The sequence below is a fragment of the Podarcis filfolensis genome, assembly GCF_964270895.1.
Source record: "Podarcis filfolensis genome assembly, chromosome: 10".
Classification (NCBI taxonomy): domain Eukaryota; kingdom Metazoa; phylum Chordata; class Lepidosauria; order Squamata; family Lacertidae; genus Podarcis; species Podarcis filfolensis.
In genome coordinates, this window is record NC_139612.1 from 69,653,371 (window position 1) to 69,679,891 (window position 26,521).

The 26,521-nt window shown below is 44.8% G+C and overlaps 1 protein-coding gene across 6 annotated transcripts; it reads left to right on the forward strand.

The window, feature by feature from the left end:
- The first annotated feature begins 3,680 nt into the window (after positions 1-3,680).
- On the forward strand, positions 3,681-25,842 carry TMEM209 (transmembrane protein 209). Of its 6 annotated transcripts, none has more exons than XM_083572909.1 (16): positions 3,681-3,772; positions 6,405-6,511; positions 6,608-6,747; positions 7,290-7,348; positions 10,249-10,380; positions 11,812-12,053; positions 15,718-15,922; positions 16,689-16,864; positions 18,043-18,114; positions 18,331-18,427; positions 18,746-18,871; positions 19,955-20,052; positions 20,918-21,032; positions 21,775-21,872; positions 22,756-22,829; positions 23,884-25,842. In XM_083572909.1, the coding sequence occupies exons 3-16, from the start codon at positions 6,611-6,613 to the stop codon at positions 23,936-23,938; spliced, it is 1,686 nt and encodes a 561-aa protein (XP_083429035.1). In that variant the 5' UTR covers positions 3,681-3,772; positions 6,405-6,511; positions 6,608-6,610; the 3' UTR covers positions 23,939-25,842. The 6 variants fall into 6 exon arrangements, with proteins under 6 accessions (XP_083429035.1, XP_083429031.1, XP_083429034.1 ...); XM_083572905.1 differs by having other exon boundaries at positions 3,682-3,772; positions 6,405-6,525; XM_083572906.1 differs by having other exon boundaries at positions 3,692-3,772; positions 6,402-6,525.
- Positions 25,843-26,521: the final 679 nt, after the last annotated feature.

Here is a 26,521-nt window from a genome sequence, read left to right on the forward strand (position 1 = left end):
AAATGGGAGAAGGGTGCCGCAGCCCAGAGCAACTCTTATTTGGACCATTGCTGTTGGCACGTCATCGAGAATGCTTGCTTGCTTATTTGTCGCATTTATTTTTTAATAATAAATAATAATAATTTATTTATACCTGCCCATCTGGCTGAGTTTTCCCAGCCACTCCCAATCGAGTGTTAAAAACAATACAGCATTAAATACAGTGCTACCTCAGGTTAAGTACTTAATTCGTTCAGGAGGTCCTTTCTTAACCTGAAACTGTTCTTAACCTGAAGCACCACTTTAGCCTAGGGGCCTCCTGCTGCTGCCGCGCCACCGCAGCACGATTTCTGTTCTCATCCTGAAGCAAAGTTCTTAACCCGAGGTACTATTTCTGGGTTAGCGGAGTCTGTAACCTGAAGCGTCTGTAACCCGAGCTACCACTGTATTAAAAACTTCCCTAAGCAGGGCTGCCTTCAGATGTCTTTTAAAGATAAGATAGCTGCTTATTTCCTTGACATCTGACGGGAGGGCGTTCCACATGGCGGGTGCCACCACCGAGAAGGCCCTCTGTCTGGTTCCCTGTAACCTCACTTCTCGTAGCGAGGGAACCATCAGAAGGCACTCAGAGCTGGACCTCAGTGTCCGGGATGGACGATGGGGGTGGAGACGCTCCTTCAGGTATACAGGACCGAGGCCGTTTAGGGCTTTAAAGGTCAGCACCAACACTTTGAATTGTGCTCGGAAACGTACTGGGAGCCAATGTAGGTCTTTCAAGGCCGGTGTTATGTGGTCTCGGTGGCCGCTCCCAGTCCCCAGTCTGGCTGCCGCATTCTGGATTAGTTGCAGTTTCCGGATCACCTTCAAAGGTAGCCCCACGTAGAGTGCATTGCAGTAGTCCAAGCGGGAGATAACCAGAGCATGCACCACTCTGGTGAGACGGTCTGCGGGCAGGTAGGGTCTCATCTTGTGTACCAGATGGAGCTGGTAAACAGCTGCCCTGGACACAGAATTGACCTGCGCCTCCCTGGACAACTGTCAGTCCAAAATGACTCCCAGGCTGCGCACCTGGTCCTTCAGGGGCACAGTTACCCCATTCAGGACCAGAGAATCCTCCACACCTGCCCGCCTCCTGTCCCCCCAAAACAGTCCTTCTGTCTTGTCAGGATTCAACCTCAATCTGTTAGCCGCCATCCATCCTCCAACCGCCTCCAGACACTCACAGGCTCGGGGAGCTCTTCAGGTGTCGTTGGGCCCCCAAGTCCCAGCATGGCACGCTGTTAAGAATGATGGGAGCCTTTTTATACCATATGTAGTGGGAATGTAGAGAAGTTAAAAAAAGTTGGGAAATGATATATAATGAATTGAAAAAATTGTTTAAATTGACATGTTTAGGGAAGCTTTTAATGTTTAATAGGTTATTGTATTTTAGTATTTTGTTGGAAGCTGCCCAGAGTGGCTGGGGGGACCCAGCCAGATGAGCGGAGTATAAATATATTATTATTATTATTATTATTATTATTATTATTATTATTATTATTATTATCATTTGTAAAAAAAAAAAACAAAAAAAACCCCAGAAGCATTTTTGCTAGGGATTGTAGGACAAGACCTGTCAAGAAAAATAAAGAGCTTCACAGGTATGAAATTTACGGCATGTAATGCCTTAAGAGAGAATATTATGAAAATGATATACAGGTGGTACATGACCCCAGTCAAGCTTGCAAAAATATATCATTTGCCCGATAATAAATGTTGGAAATGTAAAGAAACTGAAGGTACATTCTTTCACCTTTGGTGGACGTGCCCAAGAATCAAGGCTTTCTGGGAGATGATATATAATGAAATGAAAAAGGTATTTAAATATACCTTCCTGAAGAAACCAGAGGCCTTTCTTCTGGGCATTGTTGGCCAATTGGTGTCAAAGAAGGATAGAACTTTTTTTATGTACGCTACAACAGCAGCAAGAATACTTATTGCAAAGTATTGGAAGACACAAGATCTACCCACCCTGGAAGAATGGCAGATGAAGCTGATGGACTATATGGAATTGGCAGAAATGACTGGCAGAATCCGAGACCAGGGAGAAGAGTCGGTGGAAGAAGATTGGAAGAAATTTAAAGATTATTTACAGAGATATTGTAAAATTAATGAATGTTAGAATGATGTTGGATAGAAATTAAGTGGTTTCCAGCTGTAATGCTTTAAGAATATGGAAAAAGGGTATAAATAGGTAAAAACATAATTAAAATGATGTTGGATTGGAAATAAGTGGTATTGGCAACAAAGTTAATAAGAATATGCAAAAATGAATTGATAATGGACGAAAATAATGAGCTATAAAATGTTTAGTTATAGAGATAAGATAAATGAAAGAGGGTAAGGATTTGCTGATTTGATTATTTAAATGGGAATACAAGAAGGGGAGGTGTGAGGAAGTCAAAGAAACAAGCAAATGAGTTTTAAGTTATGAAAAAGAATTGTTTTAAATTTTTCTTATTTTTTCTGTGTATTTATTTTTATTTTTTTGTTTCTTTTATTATGTGTTTTTGTATATTTGTTTTTGTAAAATCTTAATAAATATTTCTTAAAAAAAAGAAGAAAAAAAGAAAAATAAAGAGCTTATTTATGTATGCTGCAACAGCAGCAAGAGTCTTGTTAGCGCAAGGATGGAAGAATGAGGAAAACCCAAGAAAAAACAGTGGCAAGGAAAATTGATGAGTTTTGCAGAACTGGCCAAATGGACATACAAACTGCGTGAAAAGGACAACTGTGACTTCAAGGAAGAATAGGAACTTTTTGCAAACGATCTAAAAAGACCACAAAATGAACTGGACTCTTTGGCAGGTTTTGAATAAACATTCACAAATTTATTAGTTGAACATATGATAGATAAAGCAAGGATGTGTACCATTTTATAACGTGCAGAGAACAAGATATGGGGGAAAAATCAGGGAGGGGAGCTGAGGGAAGTCCTGGGGGGGGAGAGGGAGGGTTGAGGGGGGAGTAATAAAAGGGGGGAATAATGTAACTGATTATGAGGATTGACAAATTGTTACACTGAAATTGGTTAATAAAAATACTATTTAAAAAAAAGAATGATGGGAGCCGCCACAAAAGATTCCTGCATTTTCAGGGAACAAAATTAAAGAATACAAAACTGTGAAAAAACCGGCAGTATAAACAGTACAATGAGAATGATTGGAAGACTCGTTTTGTCAGAAGTCTTTTTTATTTAAGTGTTTATTTAAGTATTAATGAGGAAGATTAAGGTTTTTTTATGCACGTAAATCTGCTTTTTCTTCTTTCTTTTTTCTGTATTTATTTCTTAATTTTTTTCTTTATTTTCTCTTTGTAGTATGAAATTGTAAATTCTTTCTATATGTGTGTAATTTAAATTAATAAAGATTGTTTTTTTTAAAAAAGTGATAATATAATGAGAGACGTATAGAAAGAACTTTGCTCCGCCTCAGCGGTTTCTCCCGCCAAAACTTAAAAGCTACCGGCCGGCTTAATAGAGGAGGGGAGGGGCCACGTCGTGACGAAATGGGAGCGGGGAGGGAAACAGATGCGACCCAATCGGAGCCGAGCGCGAGAGCAACCGCCAACCGTCGCCTTCACCCTCCTGTCGCCCCGGCGACAGCTCCCGCCTCCGCCGTCTTCTCCCTCCTCCAATCGGTGCGAGCCAATCCCCTTCTGCTGTCGTCAGAGGGTTGGATTTTTTTTTTAAAACGGGGCCTGCCCCACTGCGCATGCGCGCTTTAAAAACGAAGCCGCGCGAGGAGCCGCCGGGGTGAGTGAGGGGAGACGAGCGCGGGGAAGTTGAGGGGGTCGGTCTGCCTTTGAATTGGGGGGGGGGGTGAGTGAGTGGTGCGCATGCGCTCCCTGGGGCCCCGTTTACCGTTGGGCCCCAGAGGCGGGGACGGTTAACCCTGTGGCCCTAGAGGCTGCCGGACTCCAACTCCCATGAGCCTCAGCCAGCACGGCCAGTAGCTAGGCATGATGGGAGTTGTAGTCCAGCAGCGCCTGGAGGGCCTCAGGTTGCCCCTGCCCTAGGGGGAGCGCGTGGGGCGCCCCATTTCTCGCTGTGGGGCAGAGCAGCCGGTGTCAGGATCAGTCCCTGGCACCTCCTGGTAGCTGGACCAGGAAGTGGGGGCCCGGCTGGCCCCCTGGCCTTATGAGGCAGCTTGGGCTAATAAGGCTTAGTCTGCCTGAGGGACCGTGTTCCCCTCATGGGAATCTACCCAGGGGAGGCCCTGGTCTCAGTCCTGCCACCCTCCCAGGCATGTTCAGTGGGGACGCGGGACAGGGCCTTCTCGGTGGTGGCTTCTCCCAGGCAACCGTGGAACTCCCTGCCAAGAGAAGCCAGCCTGGCTCCCTCCTTGTCCTCCCTCCGCTTTGCAGGTAGAGGAGATCTTCCTGTTCCAACGTTCTTTTGGGACCCGACTGTTTTAATGAGGGGACTGGCGGCATGCTGTTTTTATTGTAATTATTTGAATCGTGGAATTGTTAGAGTTGGAAGGGACCCTGGGGGTCATCTAGTCCAACCCCCTGCAATGAAGGAATAGGCTGCTCTCTCTCAGGAGGACTGAACCTGCAACCTTCGTGCTATCAGCACCACGCTCTGACCAACTCAGCTATGTTTTAATAGAACTTGTGTATGTGTTTAATTGTATTTTAATTATTGACCCCCCCCCCATGTTTATAGCTGTTCTCATCTGTAAATTTCCTGGGGGGGGGGGTGAAGCAGAGTATAAATAACTATATAATGATCCAGTTACAGATAGGTAGCCGTGTTGGTCTGCCATAGTCAAAACAAAAAAATTTTTTCCTTCCAGTAGCACCTTAAAGACCAACTAAGTTAGTTCTTGGTGTGAGCTTTCGTGTGCATGCACACTTCTTCAGATACACAGATGGACTTCCATTTCATGCGGCTCAATGTGGTGCCTTCCATAGTTCCAGTTACAGATAGGTAGCCGTGTTGGTCTGCCATAGTCAAAACAAAAAAATTTTTTCCTTCCAGTAGCACCTTAAAGACCAACTAAGTTAGTTCTTGGTGTGAGCTTTCGTGTGCATGCACACTTCTTCAGATACACAGATGGACTTCCATTTCATGCGGCTCAATGTGGTGCCTTCCATAGTTCCAGTTACAGATAGGTAGCCGTGTTGGTCTGCCATAGTCAAAACAAAAAAATAGTTCAGTGGGGACGCGGGAGAGGGCCTTCTCGGTGGTGGCTTCTCCACCGAGAGAAGGAGAAGGAGAGGAGCTTGCAATATAAAATGATCACAAGAGTGTATGATTTACATGGAACTGTGCCCCAAGATTCCAGTTGAAAGCATCTTTCTGTCTTTTAAAACTCTCCTGGTTTTAAATTGCTTGCAATTTTACTGTTCCATGGTGTTTCAATGCTTTTTCCCTTCTGTAAAGCAACTAATAATAATAATACTTAATGTGTTCATTAGCTGCCCAATAGCTTATTGTTATTTATTAAATTTGCATGCCACCCTTCTTCTGAAGATCACAGGGCGGTGTGGTGATCAAGAGAAACAAAATTGAATCCATGAATGTGTTTCTATAAATGGCATTAAGACAATTGGGATAAGACAAAGGAACAAAATTAACACTGGATGGAGAGCAGAGACCCTTGTAAGGTTGGTGGGGAAAATTGCTTTGCAGCTATGCGGCCCAAAGGAAGGTGACTGGTGGGCTAAGGCCCTTTTAAGTCCCTCACGACAAACAACTGAAGTGCACCCAATGTTTGCTTACTGTGAAAAGGAGCTTCAGATATAGTTTGGTGTGTTCTCTTTACTACTTATTTATATGGCTTCATCAGTGTGCAGAATGCAAGGAGAGGAGCTTGCAATATAAAATTTGGCTCAAGGTAAAGGACGCAGGTGGCGCTGTGGTCTAAACCCCTGAGCCTAGGGCTTGCCGATCAGAAGGTTGGCGGTTTGAATCCCCGTGACGGGGTGAGCTCCCGTTGCTCGGTCCCAGCTCCTGCCAACCTAGCAGTTCGAGAGCACGTCAAAGTACAAGTAGATAAATAGGTACCATTCCGGTGGGAAGGTAAACAGCGTTTCCATGCGCTGCTCTGGTTCGCCAGAAGCGGCTTAGTCCTGCTGGCCACATGACCCAGAAGCTGTCTGCGGACAAACGCTGGCTCCCTCGGCCTGTAAAGCGAGATGAGCGCCTCAACCCCAGAGTCGTCCGTGACTGGACTTAACGGTCAGGGGTCCCTTTATCTTTACCTTTTAAAGGAAACACAATTGATATCCCGCAGTTCCCATCTGCAAGTGTAATAGCTGTGATTCCTACATTGCAAGGGGTTGCACTAAGTGAGCCTTGGAGGTCGTTTCCAACTCTACAATTCTATGAAAGGAATTTCTGCTTGTATAGTCGGCCTTTCCTCTTCCTCTCCCAGCAGCCCCCATTGGCTCCCCCCATCTGCCGTAGAAGGCTGAGAGACCATCTTGAGAAGATTTCGAGGGAAGAAGGGGACATCTGGTCGCACAGCTTTGGGCAACACCCGGGGTAAACAGGAGAAGGTGCACTTGAATTAGCACTGAAATTTCTTTGAACGTTAAGTAAATGTTCTCATATAACTAACTGTCCCTCTGCTCTTTCCAGACAATGAAGGGGGAACAAGGTCCAGCTGCTTCCCTCATTGACAGGACCATCGAGATGAGGAAAGAAACTGAAGCAAAAAAAGTGGTCTTGGCATGGGGGCTTCTGAACTTGTCCATGGCTGGCATGATTTATACTGAAATGTAAGAGAGACAAACACCCCAACTTCATTCTGTATCCTTGCTGATGGTTTCTTGTGGCCCATAGTCATCAGTGAGATAAATGTTCACCGCTTCTCCCATGAAGTCATCATTCATCATCCCATGAATTCATAAAGGATTTCAAGTCACTTTCCCTTGGTGTCAGACATACAGGGGATGGTGATAATTGAGCTGCTGTATTTGGCTGTTTTAAAAATGACAGAGAGAATGTTTGTGGAAGTGCTTTCTGACGCTCTAAAATGCTATTAAATTTTAAGGTGTTAGTAATGAGTAAACGTGTCTGCTCTGCTTTGGCAGATGACTGTTGGGTGGAAGACACAAATCTCTCATAGCCCAGATTTGGAGGAGAGAATCGGGGAGGCCACTGTGAGGTGCTGGAAATCCAGCCATAATCATCCTGGGGGAAACTGTTGTATCTTCATCATGGGGAGTGAGCTATTTATTATGAATCACTGAAAAGTAGTTGGTGCTTCCATGCTGTGGGGCTGTGAATGACCTTTGTTTCTCTCTTCCCACCCTACCAGGTCTGGAAAACTAATCAGTTCCTATTATAACATTTCGTGCTGGTTACTGTGGTATGTAGGTAAGTACTTTGAAACTCCAGAAGAATGTAGAAGTTGGTTGAATGGAGTGGGGATGCCTCTGCATTTATGCCTTTAGGGAGAGAAAAAGGAAGTGAGGAGGTGATCCTCTGGGTTTCGTTTTTTCACAGAATTGTAGAGTTTCAAGGGTCATCTAGCCCAACCCTCTACAGTGCTGTCATCACAGCTAAAGAATCCCTGGCAGATGGCCATTCAACCTCTTTTTGAAAACCTCATAAGGAATGAGAGTCCCCCACCTTCCGAGGGTGTCCATTCCACTGTTGAACAACTTTTACTGTCTGAAGAAAGTTTTAATAATAATAATAATTTATTATTTATACCCCGCCCATCTGGCTGGGCTTCCTCAGCCACTCTGGGCGGCTTCCAGCAAAATATTAAAATACTGTAATGTATCAAACATTAAAAGCTTCCCTGAACAGGGCTGCCTTCAGATGTCTTCTAAAAGTCTAGTAGTTGTTGTTCTCTTCGACATCTGGTGGGAGGGCGTTCCACAGGGCAGGTGCCACTACCGAGAAGGCCCTCTGCCTGGTTCCCTGTAACTTGGCTTCTCGCAGTGAGGGAACCGCCAGAAGACCCTTGGTGCTGGACCTCAGTGTCCGGGTAGAACGATGGAGGTGGAGACGCTCCTTCAGATATACTGGACCGAGGCTGTTTAGGGCTTTCAAGGTCAGCACCAAAACTTTGAATTGTACTCGGAAACATACTGGGAGCCAATGTAGGTCTTTCAAGACCAGTGTTATGTGGTCTCGGCGGCCACTCCCAGTCACCAGTCTAGCTGCCGCATTCTGGATTAGTTGTAGTTTCCGGGTCACCTTCAAAGGTAGCCCACGTAGAGCGCAGCGGTAGTCCAAGCGGGAGATTAGAGCATGCACCACTCTGGCAAGGCAGTCCGTGGGCAGATAGGGTCTCAGCCTGCGTACCAGATGGAGCTAGTAAACAGCTGCCCTGGACACAGAATTGACCTGTGCCTCCATGGATAGCTGTGAGTCCGAAATTACTCCCAGGCTGCGCACCTGGTCCTTCAGGGGCACAGTTACCCCATTCAGGACCAGGGAGTCCTCCACATCTGCCCGCCTCCTGTCCCCCCAAAACAGTAGTTCTGTCTTGTCAGGATTCAACCTTAATCTGTTAGCCGCCATCCATCCTCTAGTCGCCTCCAGACACTCACACAGGACCTTCACTGGTTCTGATTTGAAAGAGAGGTAGAGCTGTGTATCATCCGCAAATTGATGGACACCCAGCCCAAACCTCCTGGTGATCTCTCCCAGCAGCTATATGTAGATGTTGAAAAGTTTTTCCTAATGTTTAGCCGAAACCTTTCTTGTAGTTTGAGTCCACTGGTTTGAGTCCTCTCTGGAGCAGGAGAAAAGCTTGCTCCATTTAACATCCCTGCAGATAAAGATGGACTTATATTGCCTCTCAATGTTCTCTTCTCCAAGCTAAACATGCCCAGCTCCCTCAACCATTCCTCATAAGGGTATAAAGCCGTATTGTAGGGTTTAAAGCCACCTTGCTGTCCCCATGCTTGCTTATCCCTCCGTCTAGGTTCCATCCATACTGGGTAAACATGGTCAGGTGCAGACACAACACTAGCTTCCTGCAAACTCTGGTCTGTGTTTCAGGAGTTAGCTTCAGGGCTCACCTCTCCTCCCTCCAGCCTCCCCCCCACCACACCTTGGTGGTGCAGATTTCTTCCCCTTTGTTCCCTTAAAAATAGTTCAGCATTATAAGTGCCATCATCTGTGACTGGTGCTGCCTCTGGTTAGACCATTTCTGTGAGTTGCTAAGTGCATATATATGTGACAAATTATAAAGTATTAATTGGCCTTGACTGCTCTGGTTGCCAGGCAACTGCATGAATTCAGTGAGACTGGCAAAAATCCATTCCAAACTGTTGTCTTATGGAATCTCTCCTTCCGATATACTAAATTTAGATCTAATTACAGCAAAAAAGGTCATCAAACAAAGATTGGAGGAGGTTGATTTGCAACAAAATCTTACTACAGGTGGAGGTACATGTTCCCCGATAAATCAGGGCATTACATTTATGTCCCAGATACCTCGATATCTGTCTACCTTATCGGTTGCGTCGCATAGACTCGCTTTTGTTAGAGCCAGATTTAATGTGTTCCCCTCAAATGTGCTGAGCAATAGATTTTCTAACGGTAAAACCTCTGTTTTATGTGCATGTGACAACAAATCAATAGAATCCCTTTATCATATCTTGTTTAATTGTCCTTTATATATTGTTCCCCGATCAAGGATTCTGAGTTCAATCATTTTGGAAACTGTTGCTAAACCACCTGAATTACATCTAGCCTATCTACTCCAGGACATTGACTCTTATAGAACATTACAGGTTGCCAGATTCCTGAATTCAGTTCTTTCATATAAAAGACTTCATGGAATGCTGCATGACTATTGAAAATCTAGTAAACTCTATCCACCATCTTTATATTCAAGGCCACAATATGGTACATCTAGAGATTGTATGTAACGTGAAGGAGATTATGCGTTGAAATATTTTAGTTGATATTTTAGAATGTAAAATGCTATTTTATTTATTGATTGGTTTTACCTTGTGGGCTTATAGCCGAATAAAGTATTATCTATCTATCTATCAGTGAGATTGGAATTTCCATGTACCTGTGGCTTACTGTATGTCAGTTAAGAATTGTCTGAATTCTGCCTCCCCCTTTCTGCTACAGACCAACACTTTTCATACTAAATTTCTTGATTGTTCAGATATTTTGATAATCCTGATTACCTGGTGAAACCAGCATCTTTCGTACGATAAAACTGATGAGTGGCTGGCTGTGTAAATTGTTACCCGTCTCATGCCGTTCACAAACTCTTATTGTAATCTTCTGTTTTGTTCTAGAACTTGCATTTGCGTCTGTATTCAGCCTTAATGCCTTATTTGACTTCTGGAGGTATTTTAAATATACTATGGCCCCAACCAGCTTGGTTATGAGTCCTGGACAGCAGACCCTCCTGGGGTTGCAGAATGCAGGTAGGAATGCAGATTAAAATGCAGATTAAAAAAAAAACAACTCTGCAATTGAAGTAACTTATTCAAAACATTTGGAGCACCCATGCAAATACTGACACAATGGAAGTGGTGTGTAGTTGATATTTTCTATGGGGAAAGTCATGTATTTGACAGATCATCTTGTTGAGGAGGGCAAGGGGAAGGCAATAGGGTGGGAGTACCTAATCTTATGGGACGCGGGTGGCGCTGTGGGTTAAACCACAGAGCCTAGGACTTGCCGATCAGAAGGTTGGCGGTTCGAATCCGTGCGACGGGGTGAGCTCCCGTTGTTCGGTCCCTGCTCCTGCCGACCTAGCAGTTCGAAAGCACGTCAAAAGTGCAAGTAGATAAATAGGCCACATGACCCGGAAGCTGTATGCCAGCTCCCTCGGCCAATAAAGCAAGATGAGCACCGCAACCCCAGAGTCGTCTGCAACTGGACCTAATGGTCAGGGGTCCCTTTACCTTTTTACCTGATCTTACATGTAGCTGTGCTTGGTGTGCCGCCAGGAGCCTGCTGTCGCCCGCCAAGCTTTCCCTGCAAAGCACACCACGTAGAGCAGAAAATTTTAAAAGCAAATAAAATGGCTGAATTCCTTGATATATACAGTGGTACCTTGGGTTAAGTACTTAATTCATTACGGAGGTCCGTTCTTAACCTGAAACTGTTCTTAATCTGAAGCACACTTTAGCTAATGGGGCCTCCTGCTGCTGCTGTGCCGCCGGAGCACGATTTCTGTTCTCATCCTGAAGCAAAGTTCTTAACCCGAGGTACTATTTCTGGGTTAGCGGAGTCTGTAACCTGAAGCGTATGTAACCTGAGGTACCACTGTATACGATCCTGTGGGATGTGCAGAAACTTTCTTTTTTTTTTTAATTAGGTTTTATAAATAAGAATAATGTTATACAAATAAATATACCAAGTTTTCTCATATTATTTGCATATCACAAAAATAGCATAATAAATGTGGGAAAATATCTACAACATATATTTCGTTATTAGTGGTGAGTGCATAAGTTCTTGGTTTATGAATTGGTTTAAATAATTAGCAAGAAGGAAGGGAAGAGGGCGAGTGGGGTGGTTATCCTTCTATTATTCTACTTTGTGTGTGTGAGGGGTTGTGTCAGTGTTACTTGTATGGGTTCTCTTACTATTCACTTGTTGTATTTCCTTGGTGGTGAGAGAGGTTGGGTATGGCTTAGAGTGTGATTGGTTTTCTTTGCTTGGCTGTAGTGAGAATTGTATTTGTGTGTGAGCGGGGTGTGCGTGTGTATTTTTGAATCAGGTTAGCCAGATTGATTTGTATGCTGTCGGGGGATTCTTGTTGTTTTCCTGTTGGGCTGTGTAAGTGATAAAGGTGCAGAAACTTTCTAAGGCTTAAAAATATATATATTTAAAAATTTCCATTTCAGCTGTCCAGACTACTCCACCCCGTGAGCTGACGCCAAAGAAAACTCCTCCTTCGACGCCTTCTCCTCCTATTCAGGGGCAGAGTGTGCTGAGTTACAGCCCTTCCCGCTCGCCTAGTGCCAGCCCAAAATTTGCCTCCAGCTGCATGTCTGGCTACAGCCCTCAGCTCCAGGCTCTGTCGGGCAGCAGCTCTGGTTCTTACAGTGCTGCTATGAGCTACTCCCCAAGCAGCTGCTACAGTAAGGTACAGAGCTTTCTCATTAGTCTTTCCTCATATAATACTTTTGTTGTTGTTTAGTCGTTTAGTCGTGTCCGACTCTTCGTGACCCCCTGGACCAGAGCACACCAGGCACTCCTGTCTCCCACTGCCTCCCGCAGTTTGGTCAAACTCATGTTGGTGTCTTCGAGAACACTGTCCAACCATCTCGTTCTCTGTCGTCCCCTTCTCCTAGTGTCCTCAATCTTTCCCAACATCAGGGTCTTTTCCAGGGAGTCTTCTCATGAGGTGGCCAAAGTACTGCAGCCTCAGCTTCAGGATCTGTCCTTCCAGTGAGCACTCAGGGCTGATTTCCTTCAGAATGGAGAGGTTTGATCTTCTTGCAGGGACTCTCAAGAGTCTCCTCCAGCACCAGAATTCAAAAGCATCCATTCTTTGGCGATCAGCCTTCTTTATGGTCCAGCTCTCACTTCCATGCATCACTACTGGGAAAACCATAGCTTTAACTATACAGACCTTTGTCGGCAAGGTGATCTCTCTGCTTTTTAAGATGCTATCTAGGTTTGTCATCGCTTTTCTCCCAAGAAACAGGCGTTTTTTAATTTTGTCACTGCTGTCACCATCTGCAGTGATCATGGAGCCCAAGAAAGTAAAATCTCTCACTGCCTCCATTTCTTCCCCTTCTATTTGCCAGGAGGTGATGGGCCCAGTGGCCATGATCTTCGTTTTTTTGATGTTGAGCTTCAGACCATATTTTGCGCTCTCCTCTTTCACCCTCATTAAGATGGCTCTCAGCCATCAAAGTTGTGTCATCTGCATATCTGAGGTTGTTGATATAATACCAACAAATATTTATAAAAATGGGGTTTTTTTTCCCATTTAGTGCTCACAGCACTCTGTGTGGGCGCGCATGCACACATGCATGTTGCAGTTGTTTTGCTGCATTTATATTTTTCCTCCAAGCAGCTCAAGGTGAAGAGCATGGCTCTCCTCACTCCTCATTAAAATCCTCACAACAACCAGGCCAGCGCAGAGAGCTTGTCTAAGGCCCGGAGCAGGAGTCTTGTGTTGGCTGTTAAGCTGGCAGGCATGGGGCATTCTTGGCATGATATTGTAAGTCCAGCAGGCCCCTGGTGGGAGCCCCCAAGCAGGCTTAGCCCTCCATGGCCTGGGGCACGTGTAATAGCCACACCCTGGTGGTCCCAGGCCCTAAGAAGTCAGATTAGCCTCAACCAGAGGCAAGGCCTTTTCTAAACTGGCCCCAGCCTGGTGGAACGCTCTGTCTCATGAGACCAGGGCCCTGCAGGATCTGATTTCTTTCCGCAGGGCCTGTAAGACAGAGTTGTTCCGCCTGGCCTTTGTTTTTTTTGTTTTTTTTAAATAATTTTTATTAACTGGCCAATCACATCAAATTAAATCACATCACATAAATTCCAAATTACAAAGCCAAATTTTTAAATTTTGTTGGGGGAACCCATACTTCAAGATCCAAAGGGGGATTCAGATCATCATCTTATTACTGCGTTAATGTCCAAATCAGTCCCAATCAATCCAGACAAAATTCATAATTCTATCCAGTCTTATCTTGGTGTTTCCACATCATATCTTGTTCATATAATTTCTATTTTTCCTTTACGATCTCTTCTGTTAGTCTCCTTAAGCCGATAAGCAAAATAATAATCCTGTGTAGATTTCCCGTTCCTCCACTAAGTCCAGATGGTTTCCATATATCTCCTTCGTAGATAGCATCGCTCTTTCCATCATAAATTTGGCATTTGTCGCTCTTAAGTCCCACCGAGAAGTTGATCTACAATATGTAAACAACTCTATTTCTCTCTTTCTCCTCCCAGACCCAAGAGCTCCAACAATGCCTCCCAAAATGGCAACGGCATTTTTAACTGTGTCATTCCAAAACTCCTAGCTTTCCAGCTTCATCTTGAAACATTGCTTTGGTTCGAAAGTTTATCTCCACACAGCCTTAAATCCACAGCTTAAGTCCTTAGTTTCTGACTCATTAGGGGAGGGGATTCTTGTTAAATCACGTAAGAAAAAGGAAGGCAGGTTTTTCCCCCCTCCCCCCTCAGTCATTTGTAGTACCGTATCTTGACGTATCTTCTCATATTTTATTCTTGTCTTGTTATCAGAGATCTCTTCTGTCAGCAGTCTTTACTCCCCTTTTTCCTTGAAGCATGTGCAATTTATCTCGTCCAAATTGTTTCTTTTGAAGATGCTTGCAACTAGCGGCGCGAATCAGGGACGGCGTCCAGGAGTGCCGGAATCCCACAGGAGGGCTTTGTGCCTAGTGCCCCCACCCCCACAAATTTGGGGATGGTATAGGGCACAGCAGGCAAGGGCCGTCCCCCCCACAATCCTGGGGGGGTTAAGGAGGCTAATTACCCCCATCATAGCCTCCAAATTACCTCGTGTGGGTCGGAGAGATGTTATTGTCAGCCATCTTCCGATGCGCCACCTAGTGGCCCCCGTTCTGCCTGGCCTTTGGCTTGGAGCCAATTTGATTCCCTCCCTCTCTTTCTTTTTTCTTTTCCTTCTCCTCCTGCGATGGGGCTGCATTTTAATATTTTAATGTTTCAATATTTTAATCTTGTATTTTAATCTTGTTTTTAAGTTGTATTCATTCAAGTTGTTTTTATTATTGCTTGTAAGCCGCCCTGAGCCTGGCCTTGGCTGGGGAGGGCGGGGTATAAATAATAATAATAATAATAATAATTATTATTATTATTATTGTTACATGGCTACCCCATTCCCTGCATGGGCCTGACAACAACCCTGTAAGGTGGGTCTCTTCCAGTTCAGCACTAACCACTACACCACACTGTCTCCCCATTTTACAGTTGTGGATAGGGAGGCTGAGGCTGGAAGTGTGGGTTTATTCACTGATGAGGTCTGTGTGTTGAGGACCTGCACCTCCTCCCCTTGACCGCTTCCCTGCTCCAACATGGCTTTGATTTCAACCGCCTCAGATGACATGAGCTTATCCTGTTGCAACGCAGAGGTGGAATCCTTTCCAGATTTCCCCACCTTTTGTACCCCCTTTGGGCCAAGTGCCAGAGGCATGAATAAAAGTTAGTGTTTCTTTAAAAAAACCAAAAAAAAAAACTTTGCAGCTCTCTGATGGAAAATAAACGGGGAGAGATCACTCATCCACGTGTTGGGATTCCCAGTATATTCCAGGGAGATAGGAAGCCCAGAGCACTTGTTCTTTAGATGTCCCTTTTATGAATAGGCACATAGTAAGACCATTGATCCCCTACTGGTGAGGCTCGCTGACCTCCCAGAAAAGCAAAAATTCGACCTTTTCCTGTTTGGCAAAGATCAGAAGACGACCTGGATGGTTGCCAGATTCTGTGTACAGTACAGATCTATAGGCGCAGACCATCTCCTGACTCAAACTAGTTCGTTAAGAAAATCCCCAAACATTGTTCCATGGGTAACTCTGGGTCAGCTCTCTGCGGTAGTTTATCTTAAAGTTTTAAGTGTCTATACGTTTATCACATTTATAGATTTTAAATTTGTTGTTGTACATTGTTTTGTTTGTTTGTTTTCCTTCTGGGACTGTACCCCCAAGTGTGTTTTATAAGCTGGTCTCTGACCGTAATAAATTATCTATCTATCTATCTATCTATCTATCTATCTATCTATCTATTAGTATATTCCATTTTGTTTTGCCCAGGTCCCCCCTTTTAGCCCTTCCCCAAGCACTTCACCATACCCCACCAGCATTGGCCCAATGGATAGCAGTGGAATGAGGTCTCGGTATCGCTCTTCGCCAACTGTATACAATTCCCCTACTGGCAAGGAAGACTATATGACGGACCTCAGGTCTCTGGACAATTTCCTTCGAAGCGAGGAGGAGAAGCTGCACAGAGTTCAGCTGGGTAAGCAATTCTCCACGTAAATAATGTCTTTGGCCCCACCTGATGGAGTATTTGTGTATGTCCATAGCTATGAAAGCCTTGCCAGCCAGTTCCCGTAGATTTGTAGATTCCTGTAGCCAGTAGATTTGTAATCTGGGGGACTGAGTTCGCTTCCCCGCTCCTCCACATGCAGCTGCTGGGTGACCTTGGGCCAGTCACACTTCTCTGAAGTCTCTCAGCCCCACTCACCTCACAGAGTGTTTGTTGGGGGGAGGAAGGGAAAGGAGAATGTTAGCTGCTTTGAGACTCGTTTGGGTAGTGATAAAGCGGGATATCAAATCCAAACTCCTCCTCTTCTTCCCATAATTTCTTTTGCATGCTTGTGGTTGGATAATTACAGGGAGCACACGGTGGCGCTGTGGTCTAAACCACTGAGCCTCTTGGGCTTGGCGATCAGAAGGTTGGTGATTCGAATTCCCGCGGCAGGGGTGAGCTTCTGTTGCTCTGTCCCAGCTTCTACCAACCTAGCAGTTTGAAAGCACACTAGTACAAGTAGATAAATAGGTACCACTGTAGCGGGAAGGTAAAAACAGAATTTCTGTGTGCTCTGGTTTCTGTCATGGGGTTCCATTGTGCCAGAAGCGGTTTAGTCATACTGGCCACATGACCCGGAAAGCTGTCTGTGGACAAACACCGGCTCCCTCGGCCTGAAAGCCAGATGAGCGCCGCAACCCCAAAGTCGCCTTTGACTGGACATAACTGTCCAGGGGTCCTTTACCTTTTACAGGGAGCACAGATTCCAGTTCTCCTTCTAGCAGCCCAACCTTTTGGAACTACAGCCGGTCCATGGCAGACTATGCCCAGATGCTCAGGAAATTCCAGTACCAACCTGCCTGCAGGTCCCAAGCCCCATCAGCCCACAAAGATGAAGCCGAGTTGAGCTCCAAGCAGGTCGCTGAAGAGGTAAATGGAAGATTGGCATTGGGGCAGTAGGGGATTGTTTCCTTCTGAATGGCATCTCTAGAGCATCAGTCTTCAACCTTTTCACATCCAGACCCACATTTAACCCAAACATGCTTTTGGGGAACCCCCCACCTCCCCCGATATATTTATATGGTGGTAGTGCTATGCGGGTGGCATAGGACTTGCTGATCAAAAGGTCGGCGGTTCGAATCCCTGCGACGGGGTGAGCTCCCGTTGCTCGGTCCTTGCTCCTGCCAACCTAGCAGTATGAAAGCACGTCAAAGTGCAAGTAGATAAATAGGTACTGCTCCGGCGGGAAGGTAAACAGCCTTCCCGTGCGCTGCTCTGGTTTGCCAGAAGCGGCTTAGTCATGCTGGCCACATGACCTGGAAGGAAGCTGTACACCAGCTCCCTCGGCCAGTAAAGCGAGATGAGCGCCGCAACCCCAGAGTCGGCCACGACTGGACCTAATGGTCAGGGGTCCCTTTACCTTTAGTGCTACTCACCTTAGTTCAGGTCCCAACCCACCAGATGAAGACCAGTGCTCTAGAGCCATTACAGTGGTACCTCGGGTTAAGTACTTAATTCGTTCCGGAGGTCCGTTCTTAACCTGAAACTGTTCTTAACCTGAAGCACCACTTTAGCTAATGGGGACTCCCGCTGCTGCTGCATAATTTCTGTTCTCATCCTGAAGCAAAGTTCTTAACCTGAAGCACTATTTCTGGGTTAGCGGGGTCTGTAACCTGAAGCGTATGTAACCCGAGGTACCACTGTACACGTTAGTGGCAAATCACTACAAGTGCATGTACTTAATAGTGAACTGCATTGGGACTGGAAGACTGAATTCAGAGTAAAATTGCATCGGAGCATGCATTTGGTAGTAGTAATAGTTGTTTACTATTAGACTCTAACGGGTTATTGATACTGCTTTGTTTGATATAAGTTGTTTATTTTAAAGCGATTGTGACTTTTTTGTATTTGATCTGGTTGTTATTATTGTTTGATGGTTTATTTTGTTTTTAAATGGGCGGGGTATAGATAAAATAAAAAGTTTAAAAGACTTGCGACTTTATAACTTGCTTACTATGTTTCAAGAAGATAGGAGGATGTAAATAGTAATAATCATACAATGACTGGACTGAGTTGACGTACTGAGACCATCTGGTTTTCTCATTCAGGTTTGGGCAAGAGTGTCAATGAGTAGGCAACTGCTGGATCACATGGACTCCTGGACTGCGAAATTCAGAAATGTGAGTTCTGCCACTGGCCTTTGAAATCAAACAGGTGACTTCTTGTTTGATTTGGGGGTAAATAGTCAAATTAAGCTAAGAAGGGATGGCTGACAGATTGCTGTGTGGGACAAACTGAAATTGCTTGAAAGCCCAAGACGCAGTTCAGTTTACCTTTCTTTCTTTCTTTCTTTCTTTCTTTCTTTCTTTCTTTCTTTCTTTCTTTCTGCAATTTAGTGGATCAATGAAACAATTTTAGTGCCCCTCGTTCAGGAGATTGAGTCCGTGAGCACTCAGATGCGGAGAATGGGGTGCCCAGAGTTGCAGATTGGAGGTACGTTGACTTACATAAAACTTGTGGTCTGTTATCTCCTGTTGAAGGTGAAATAGGGAAAACAGCCCACTATTTTTACCACTTGGTAATATCTGGGAACACCCTTTGGACGCCACATTTGTTCATATTTAGAAGTAGAGTCAGATCAGGTTGTTATGATCTACCAGGACACTGTACAGATAAATTTGCATGTTTGTGGGTAGCAGAACATAACCTTGTAGATTAAATAAAAGGAAGTGAGCAGCCCTTATCATGACTTATCTTAGAACTTTTGGGGCTTTTCCTGTCTGGCGGGCTCATGGCCTTTTGTTTTTGCAGATGCCAGTATCAGCAGTCTGAAGCAAGCAGCCCTGGTTAAAGCTCCACTCATTCCCACGCTGAACACAATAGTGCAGTACCTGGACCTTACACCAAACCAGGAATATTTGGTTGAAAGGATCAAAGGTAAAGAGTCAAAGTGCTGGTGTTCATTTTGGGGCTTTTTTACGCTAGGTATAATTAGCATTGGTTTTCAGCAAGCTGCTGTTGCATCAGCAAGGCCTCTGCACTTTGGTCTCTGCTAAGGCAGAGGTGTGGTAGTGGAAGGAGGGTCTGAGTTTCAAACAACAATATTACAGATTGGCAGTATAGCACTTAATGGTGATCCCGATGAAGTTTTCCACAGGCTGAAATCAAATGAAAAATAATAATAATAATAATAATAATAATAATAATAATAATAATAATAATAATAATAATAATGTATTTATTATTTATACCCCACCTATTTGGCTGGGTTTCCCCAGCCACTCTGGGCGGCTTCCAACCGAATATTAAAATACAATAGTCTATTAAACATTAAAAGCTTCCCTGAACATGGCTGCCTTCAGATGTCTTCAAATAACTCAAGGGCTGTCATATGGAAGTAATTATTATTATTATTATTATTATTATTATTATTATTATTATTATTATTATTATTTATACCCCGCCCATCTGGCTGGGCTTCCTCAGCCACTCTGGGCGGCTTCCAGCAAAATATTAAAATACTGTAATGTATCAAACATTAAAAGCTTCCCTGAACAGGGCTGCCTTCAGATGTCTTCTAAAAGTCTGGTAGTTGTTTTTCTATTTCACATCTGGTGGGAGTTCCACAGGGCGGGTGCCACCACCGAGAAGGCCCTCTGCCTGGTTCCCTGTAACTTCGCTTCTCACAGTGAGGGAACTGCCAGAAGGCCCTCTGCGCTGGACCTCAGTGTCCGGGCAGAATGATGGGGGTGGAGATGCTCCTTCAGGTATATCATTCTAAACCAGCTTTTGCCAACCTGGCTCCCTACAACTCCCGTCAGCACCATCAACCAAAACATCTGGAGGGCACCGGGTTGATGAAGGCTGGACAAACAGGTGTTGAAGGGAACAGCCCTCTTTTAGAACTGCCTCTTTCAGTCACTGAATGGTACTGAAGCTCCAGGAACAGAATCTCTTTCGTTAAACCTTCCTCCAGTTCTGTCCCCAAATAACGTACTTTACAATTCTGCCAACCCACAGAGCTTTCTCAAGGAGGGTGCATGAGCTCTTTCCGGTGGAATCGGGGCGGAGACTTCAAAGCACGGAAATGGGATACTGATTTGCCCACAGACTCTGCAGTAAGTCTTGTGTGTTGTCTGCCCTGAATATATTCCATTAAGGTTCCGTGGCTCAGCAACAGTGGTAAGAATTAGATGGGAGCGTAGATTGCAGTACTCAGAAGCAGGGGTTATATGCCATTAATTTTAGTCCTCTTGTGCTTAAACGAGGTTACATGAAACGTATGACATTTGTACAAACTTTTCTGTTTGGATCTGAGCTGATTGCTAGGTTGCCTGTATTGGACTGACCTTGAAATTTTTTAACTAGTTCTACACTCTCTCAAAGCACTAGAATAAAATTGTTTTGAAGTGACGCAAACACATTAAGTCGTTAGCAGACATTAAGGAGTTTGTTTGGCTCTGTCCCAGCTTGATTGAATGTGGATTTCATTTCCCTCCACCTCCTTCAGTGCATCCCGGCAAGCTGAGAGAGAGAGAGAGATGCACTTACTGTATTTTTTGGTCTATAAGACACACTTTTTCCCTCCCCAAAAGTAAGGAGAAATGTGTGTGCGTCTTATGGGGCGAATGTAGGCTGCGCAGCTATCCCAGAAGCCAGAACAGCAAGAGGGATTGCTGTTCTCACTGCGCAGCGATCCCTCTTGCTGTTCTGGCTTCTGAGGTTCAGAATATTTTTTTTCTTGTTTTCCTCCTCCAAAAACTAGGTGCATCTTATAGAGCGAAAAATACGGTAATTGCTTAGTATACTTTTGCTTCTATATAAGTATTTGCTAGTAAGGGTCATAGTCATGTCATTCTTTATTCAGTTGCCTGGGAACAGGGTTGTGTTTTGTATTAAGAAGAAGAGTGAATTCATGGCTTATTCTGGGGATATTTTCTTGCCAATGATGCTGAGGAAATGCATTTCTTTCTCTTTCTTCAGATTATCATGCACGTGTTCTGCACATACCTTGACTCCAGGCTACCACCTCATCCAAAATATCCCGATGGCAAAACATTCACCTCCCAACATTTCATCCAAATGCCTGATAAGCCAGGTAATGGGGCTCTTATAGCATTTTATGAACTAGGTGGGGCGGTGTTTTGCCCTCACTCATCGGTGATGGTTGATCATGAGAGCAGAGGAAGCTCCACACAAGGAGGGATGCCTCTGTGTACATGGAGCTCTGTATGCATATTGGAGCCTCATAAAAGTTTTTGAGTATGGCCTTTAGATGCATCCAGCAGTATCCCACAAGCTATGTGTTGAGTAGCATTATCTTACTTTATATAAACAAACACACAGGGTTGTATCCAGTGGTGATGCTTAGCTGATGCTTTTGGGGAACCCCCCACCTCCCCCGATATATTTATATGGTGGTAGTGCTATGCGGGTGGCGCTGTGGGTTAAACCACAGAGCCTAGGACTTGCAGATCAGAAGGTTGGCGGTTCAGATCCCCGCGACGGGGTGACCTCCCGTTGTTCAGTCCCTGCTCCTGCCAACCTAGCAGTTCAAAAACACATCAAAGTGCAAGTAGATAAATAGGTACCGCTCTGGCGGGAAGGTGAACGGCATTTCCGTGCGCTGCTCTGGTTTGCCAGAAGCGGCTTAGTCATGCTGGCCACATGACCCGGAAGCTGTACGCCGGCTCCCTCGGCCAATAAAGCGAGATGAGCGCCGCAACCCCCGAGTCATCTGCGACTGGACCTAATGGTCAGGGGTCCCTTTGCCTTTTACCACTTGTCATCAGCCAAATAACTCCATTAATCAAGGCAAAATATGAACTTGTTGTTCACAGACGTCTCCAACGAGAACTTGTTTTGCATCTATCAGAGTAGCGTCAACCCTCCCCACTATGAACTTATTTACCAGCGACAAGTCTACAGTCTACCAAAGGTAGGAATGTAGCAGCTTCCCATTGGTGCCTCCAGGACAGCAGATCAGCACAGAAGAAATTGGGTGGTGTTCCAAAACTGCTAGGGGTGGGGATATGAGCCGTCTGCTCTACAGGATGTTTCCATGGCATCAGTCTCCACACACCTGTTGAGCCGTCACCTGTCTTCCTCGCAGCACGGTGATGCATCTGTGGCTGGGAGAAGGGAGCAAAGTACTGGTTGTCTCCCTTAACAAGGCTTGCCAGTTACCCTTCATTATAAGCGACAACCCCTGCAACAAAATGTTGTGGTATGGAGTACTGCTGTTCAGGATTCCCTTTTCTAAAGCTTCTACATGACATTTCCCGCTCCCCTCCTGAGTTTTCTGCTTCTTTCCCCTAATTGTCAACCAGCATGCAGTCACTGAGTTTGCTTAGTCCCCATTGGTGTGTTTTCAGCCTCATCGGTCTGTTTTCAGCTTTTTGGCGTTTTGGAGGTAGTTTCCCCCTGAAGATTTTTTGGTTACTTCTGCAGCCCTTGGGGCTTCCCTGAGGGAACCTGAGGGAACCTGGGTGTGGGTGGTGCAGCCTCAACTGCATAAGGGCCCACAGTCCTGGGAATGAGCTCACATTTAATGTATAGGATACTTAGGAAGCTTCAGGGGAGAAAAACAGTTCACGCTGGAGCTATCCAAAAGTATAGCTGCTTTCGGGTCTAGGAGATGCTGTATTGTGCACTAGATTCTCAGTTGACCCAACCAGGTGAGTGCATAGTGGTCTTACAGAGGTGCAAGCAATTCCAGTATTGCAATCCGACAATATACAAAGGGCAACAGCCCCTCATGCTTAGTTTAAGTCTTTGTCACGTGACTCCCCTCCTGTTCACCCTTTTGTCTTTCAATTTAGGGCAGAAACAACTTGTTCCACACCTTGCTAATGTTCCTGTACATCATAAAGACTAAAGAATCTGGGATGCTTGGGTAGGTATGGCGTTCTGCGTATTGCTGAACCCAACACTGGGCTGGGAATGTCCACTGAAGAGCTTCTCTCGGTCAGTGTGGACAGTACCAAGATACAGTGGTACCTCGGGTTAAGTACTTAATTCGTTCCGGAGGTCCGTTCTTAACCTGAAACTGTTCTTAACCTGAAGCACCACTTTAGCTAATGGGGCCTCCTGCTGCCGCCGTGCGATTTCTGTTCTCATCCTGAAGCAAAGTTCTTAACCTGAAGCACTATTTCTGGGTTAGCAGAGTCTGTAATCTGAAGCGTATGTAACCCGAGGTACCACTGTATATGGACCCAATAGTCTGGCAGCAATAGCATAAGGCATCTTCCTGTGTCCCTAAACAAGGAGAAGTGAACTGCTCCCTGCCCAGAAGAGAGCTTATCCCATCACATTGAGGGTGGAGGGGGAGAACGGTGGAATAATAATAATAATAATAATAATAATGATAAAATTTTATTTATATCCCGCCTTCCCCAGCTAAAGCTGGGCTCAGAATGGCTAACAACAGTAAAAATAGCACAGTTTACATAAAATCACAGTCAATTAATTGAAATACATTCTAAAATCAATTCATTCTAAAATCAATTCAAAATCAAATTAATGGGAAGAGAACAGATACTAGCTAATAGAGTGTGGAGGGATGGCAGGTGGAAATATTTAGTAAGAAGGACTGAAAATGAGCTGGAGTGGCCCCCATTTATTATTATTATTGCTGGCATGTGCATGTATTGGGGTGGAGGCTTGACGAACAAACCTTGCTAATGAGGGACTTAGGCTGTGGCCACATACGGTAAGTGGGAGTATGAGAAGGAAGCCCAGTTAATCAAATAAGCACGGACATTAGAATTGGCTTCTGTGTATCAGTAGCAATATTTCTATAGAGTGGTTATCGAATGGAGGGGTTTAGCTTAACCCCGCTCCTGGTGCACCAGCTTCAAATGAGACTTTAACATTTTAAATTTCTTATTTTATGATGAATGGTATGACTTGCATGTCTTGATATGAAATGCATCAACTATTTTTTGCAGGCGGGTCAATCTTGGCTTATCTGGTGTGAACGTTTTGTGGATTTTTGGAGACTAGCTGCCAGTCCCTGTCGCAGGACACGTGGGGATAAGCGCCCCGACTTGTTTTGGGAAGAGAACTCAGCAGCTTGCTGAACTTACTGCCTTGAAAGCATGGTTTGGATATATAAAGCAAGACTTTGGTTTTTTAAAAACTATATTTGGAATCATAATGAAAAACTTTCAGCATCAAAACCAAATGGTTTCTGTGAATGACTTGACTTGAGGATCATAGTGGGAAAGTTATGCCGTTTCTAGACGGACTGAATTACCTTTTTGGATATCATTCTATTGAATGCGACTGCTGCTTTTAGACTATAACAGGAGGGCTGTTTGCCACACAAACCATCTGCCTCTGGCGATTCATATAAGCATGACACCAAGTCGATAATACATTGCTGAATTGGATCCAAACTATTCAAGTGAGGCTGCGTATTCTTGGAGGCTGCTTTCATTTTGCCACATCAGAAAAAAAGGTCACATCCGTGTATCTTAAGTACAAGGCCCCAAACCACAGAAATACATCAAATCAGGTTTCTTTTGAGTCTTGGTTACAAAGGTATGTGCCTTTCATCTCTAGAGCACGAATGACTTTGTATGATCTACGTTGCCTTTTTTCTTTTTTGAAGTGACAGTATTCCAGCTCCTCTACCAGCAGCACAGAACAGCAGGCAAACTTCATTTTGACACGGCCTTTTCTCAGGGCCCTTGGGAGATGTAATATTTTGGGTTGGGTGGGTTCAAATTTAATGTTTCTATGGGATTCTGCGAAGTGAACTGCATCTAAAGTGTAGGGGTTTCCAATAGTTCATGGCATGGAAGTGCTGCTGCCTTTCTTCCCCAACGCAGAGAGCTGCAAGAGTGGAACATCACCCTGCCATTCCAGCAAAACTGCCCCATGAGTCCTGTTGCCAAATAAACCAGTACAGTGGCACCTCTACTTATGAGCACCTCTGGTTATGTATCCTTCGGGATGCGCATGCAGCAAACCCAAAAGTATTTTTCCGGGTTTCGCCGCATGCGCAGAAGTGCTCTACCGCGCGCATGCGCAGAACAGGCACCTCCGGTTGCGAAAACCTCAGGATCCAACCGGAGCTCCGGAATGGATCCCGTCCACAACTAGAGGTACCACTGTAGTTTATTTTTCCTCCCAGGTTAAGACTGTGTGGTGGGCGGGAAAAGGATTGGCATGGATTGGACGTCGCATGTCTTTAGATAATTTGGTATATATATGTATTTTAATGGACGAATTCTGCTTCCAGTCATATCACTAGGGCCTTTACAGTCTGCAAGGGAACAATTTTGCTGCTCTGTGGTTTTGGAAAGGATGTAGCGGCTGGAACAATTGCCGCACCTTTTTAAAATTAGGCTTCCCCTGCAAAAAGCTCCCCAACCTTAGCATGTACATCTTGGTGCCCAAGCGTTTGACAGACAAAGCTATTTCAGAAAACTGCACCCTCTTTTAAAGAATAGGGTGTTCCAAAACAAACCCTAACTCTCAGCATAAAATATAATTCATTTGCCTTGCAACCACAACACGCACAACAATTTGTAGGTCTAATTTAATTAATTTACCGCTAGAGGTCTACAGCCCTGCATCTCTTAATTCAGTTCTGTGAAACCCTAACCCGCAACATATCAACAGATCTTGTTGTGACCCAGAGCGGCATATTTTGTAAGCAATGCTTCCTTTGTTGCCTTGACAAAGTGTGTTTGTACTGGATTTTGCAGGAGGGAACAGGCTGGTGAGATGGCAGGGGGTGGCTGCTTCTGCTTCCATAGCCACTGGTCTTAAGACCTATTGCTGTGACAGCAGCTTGTGTGTTACGTTTTTCTGATCTGAGTCATGTTTTCCTCAGGGAGCTGAAACCTTTGTTGACACCTGTCTTGGTGCTGCCATTAAAACGTCTGTTTTGATTCGTCTCTGTGTGACTCTTTTCTGGGTCCTTTCTCTTCCCTCTTTTTTGCCTGTCCTCTCACATTGCAAAACCTGTGGTCTTTCGGATAATATTGTACTACAATTCCCATCATCATCTGACCATTGGCAGTGCTGGCCAGAGCGGATGGCAGCTGCCTCCCAGGAATCCCATTCCTGCCTTATACCTTTAGCTTCCTAGGCAGCCATTCTATTTACAGGTGAAACTCAGAAAATTAGAATATCGTGGAAAAGTTCATTTATTTCAGTAATTCAACTTAAAAGGTGAAACTAATATATGAGATAGACTCATGACATGCAAAGTGAGATATGTTATAATTGTGTTGATCATGGCGTACAGCTGATGAAAACCCCAAATTAACAATCTCAGAAAATTAGAATATTAAATGAAATCAGCAAAACCTCTGAGAAGCAGAAGCATGCATATGTACTCAGTGCTTGGTTTGGGCCCCTTTTGCATCAATTACTGCCTCAATGCGGCGTGGCATGGATTGTGGCACTGCTGGGGTGTTATGGAAGACCAGGATGCTTCAGTAGCAGCCTTCAGCTCTTCTGCATTGCTCAGTCTCAGGTATCTCATCTTTCTCTTGGCAATGCCCCATGGATTCTCTATGGGGTTCAGGTCAGGCGAGTTTGCTGGCCAATCAAGCACAGTAATCCCATGGG

Coding starts and splice junctions, on each gene's coding strand:
- TMEM209 (XM_083572909.1), top strand. CDS start 6,611: ATGAAGGGGGAACAAGGTCCAGCTGCTTCCCTCATTGACAGGACCATC. Junction 12,054..15,717: donor CAAGCAGCTGCTACAGTAAG/GTACAGAGCTTT, acceptor TGTTTTGCCCAG/GTCCCCCCTTTTAGCCCTTC. Junction 18,872..19,954: donor TTTGGTTGAAAGGATCAAAG/GTAAAGAGTCAA, acceptor GCCAACCCACAG/AGCTTTCTCAAGGAGGGTGC.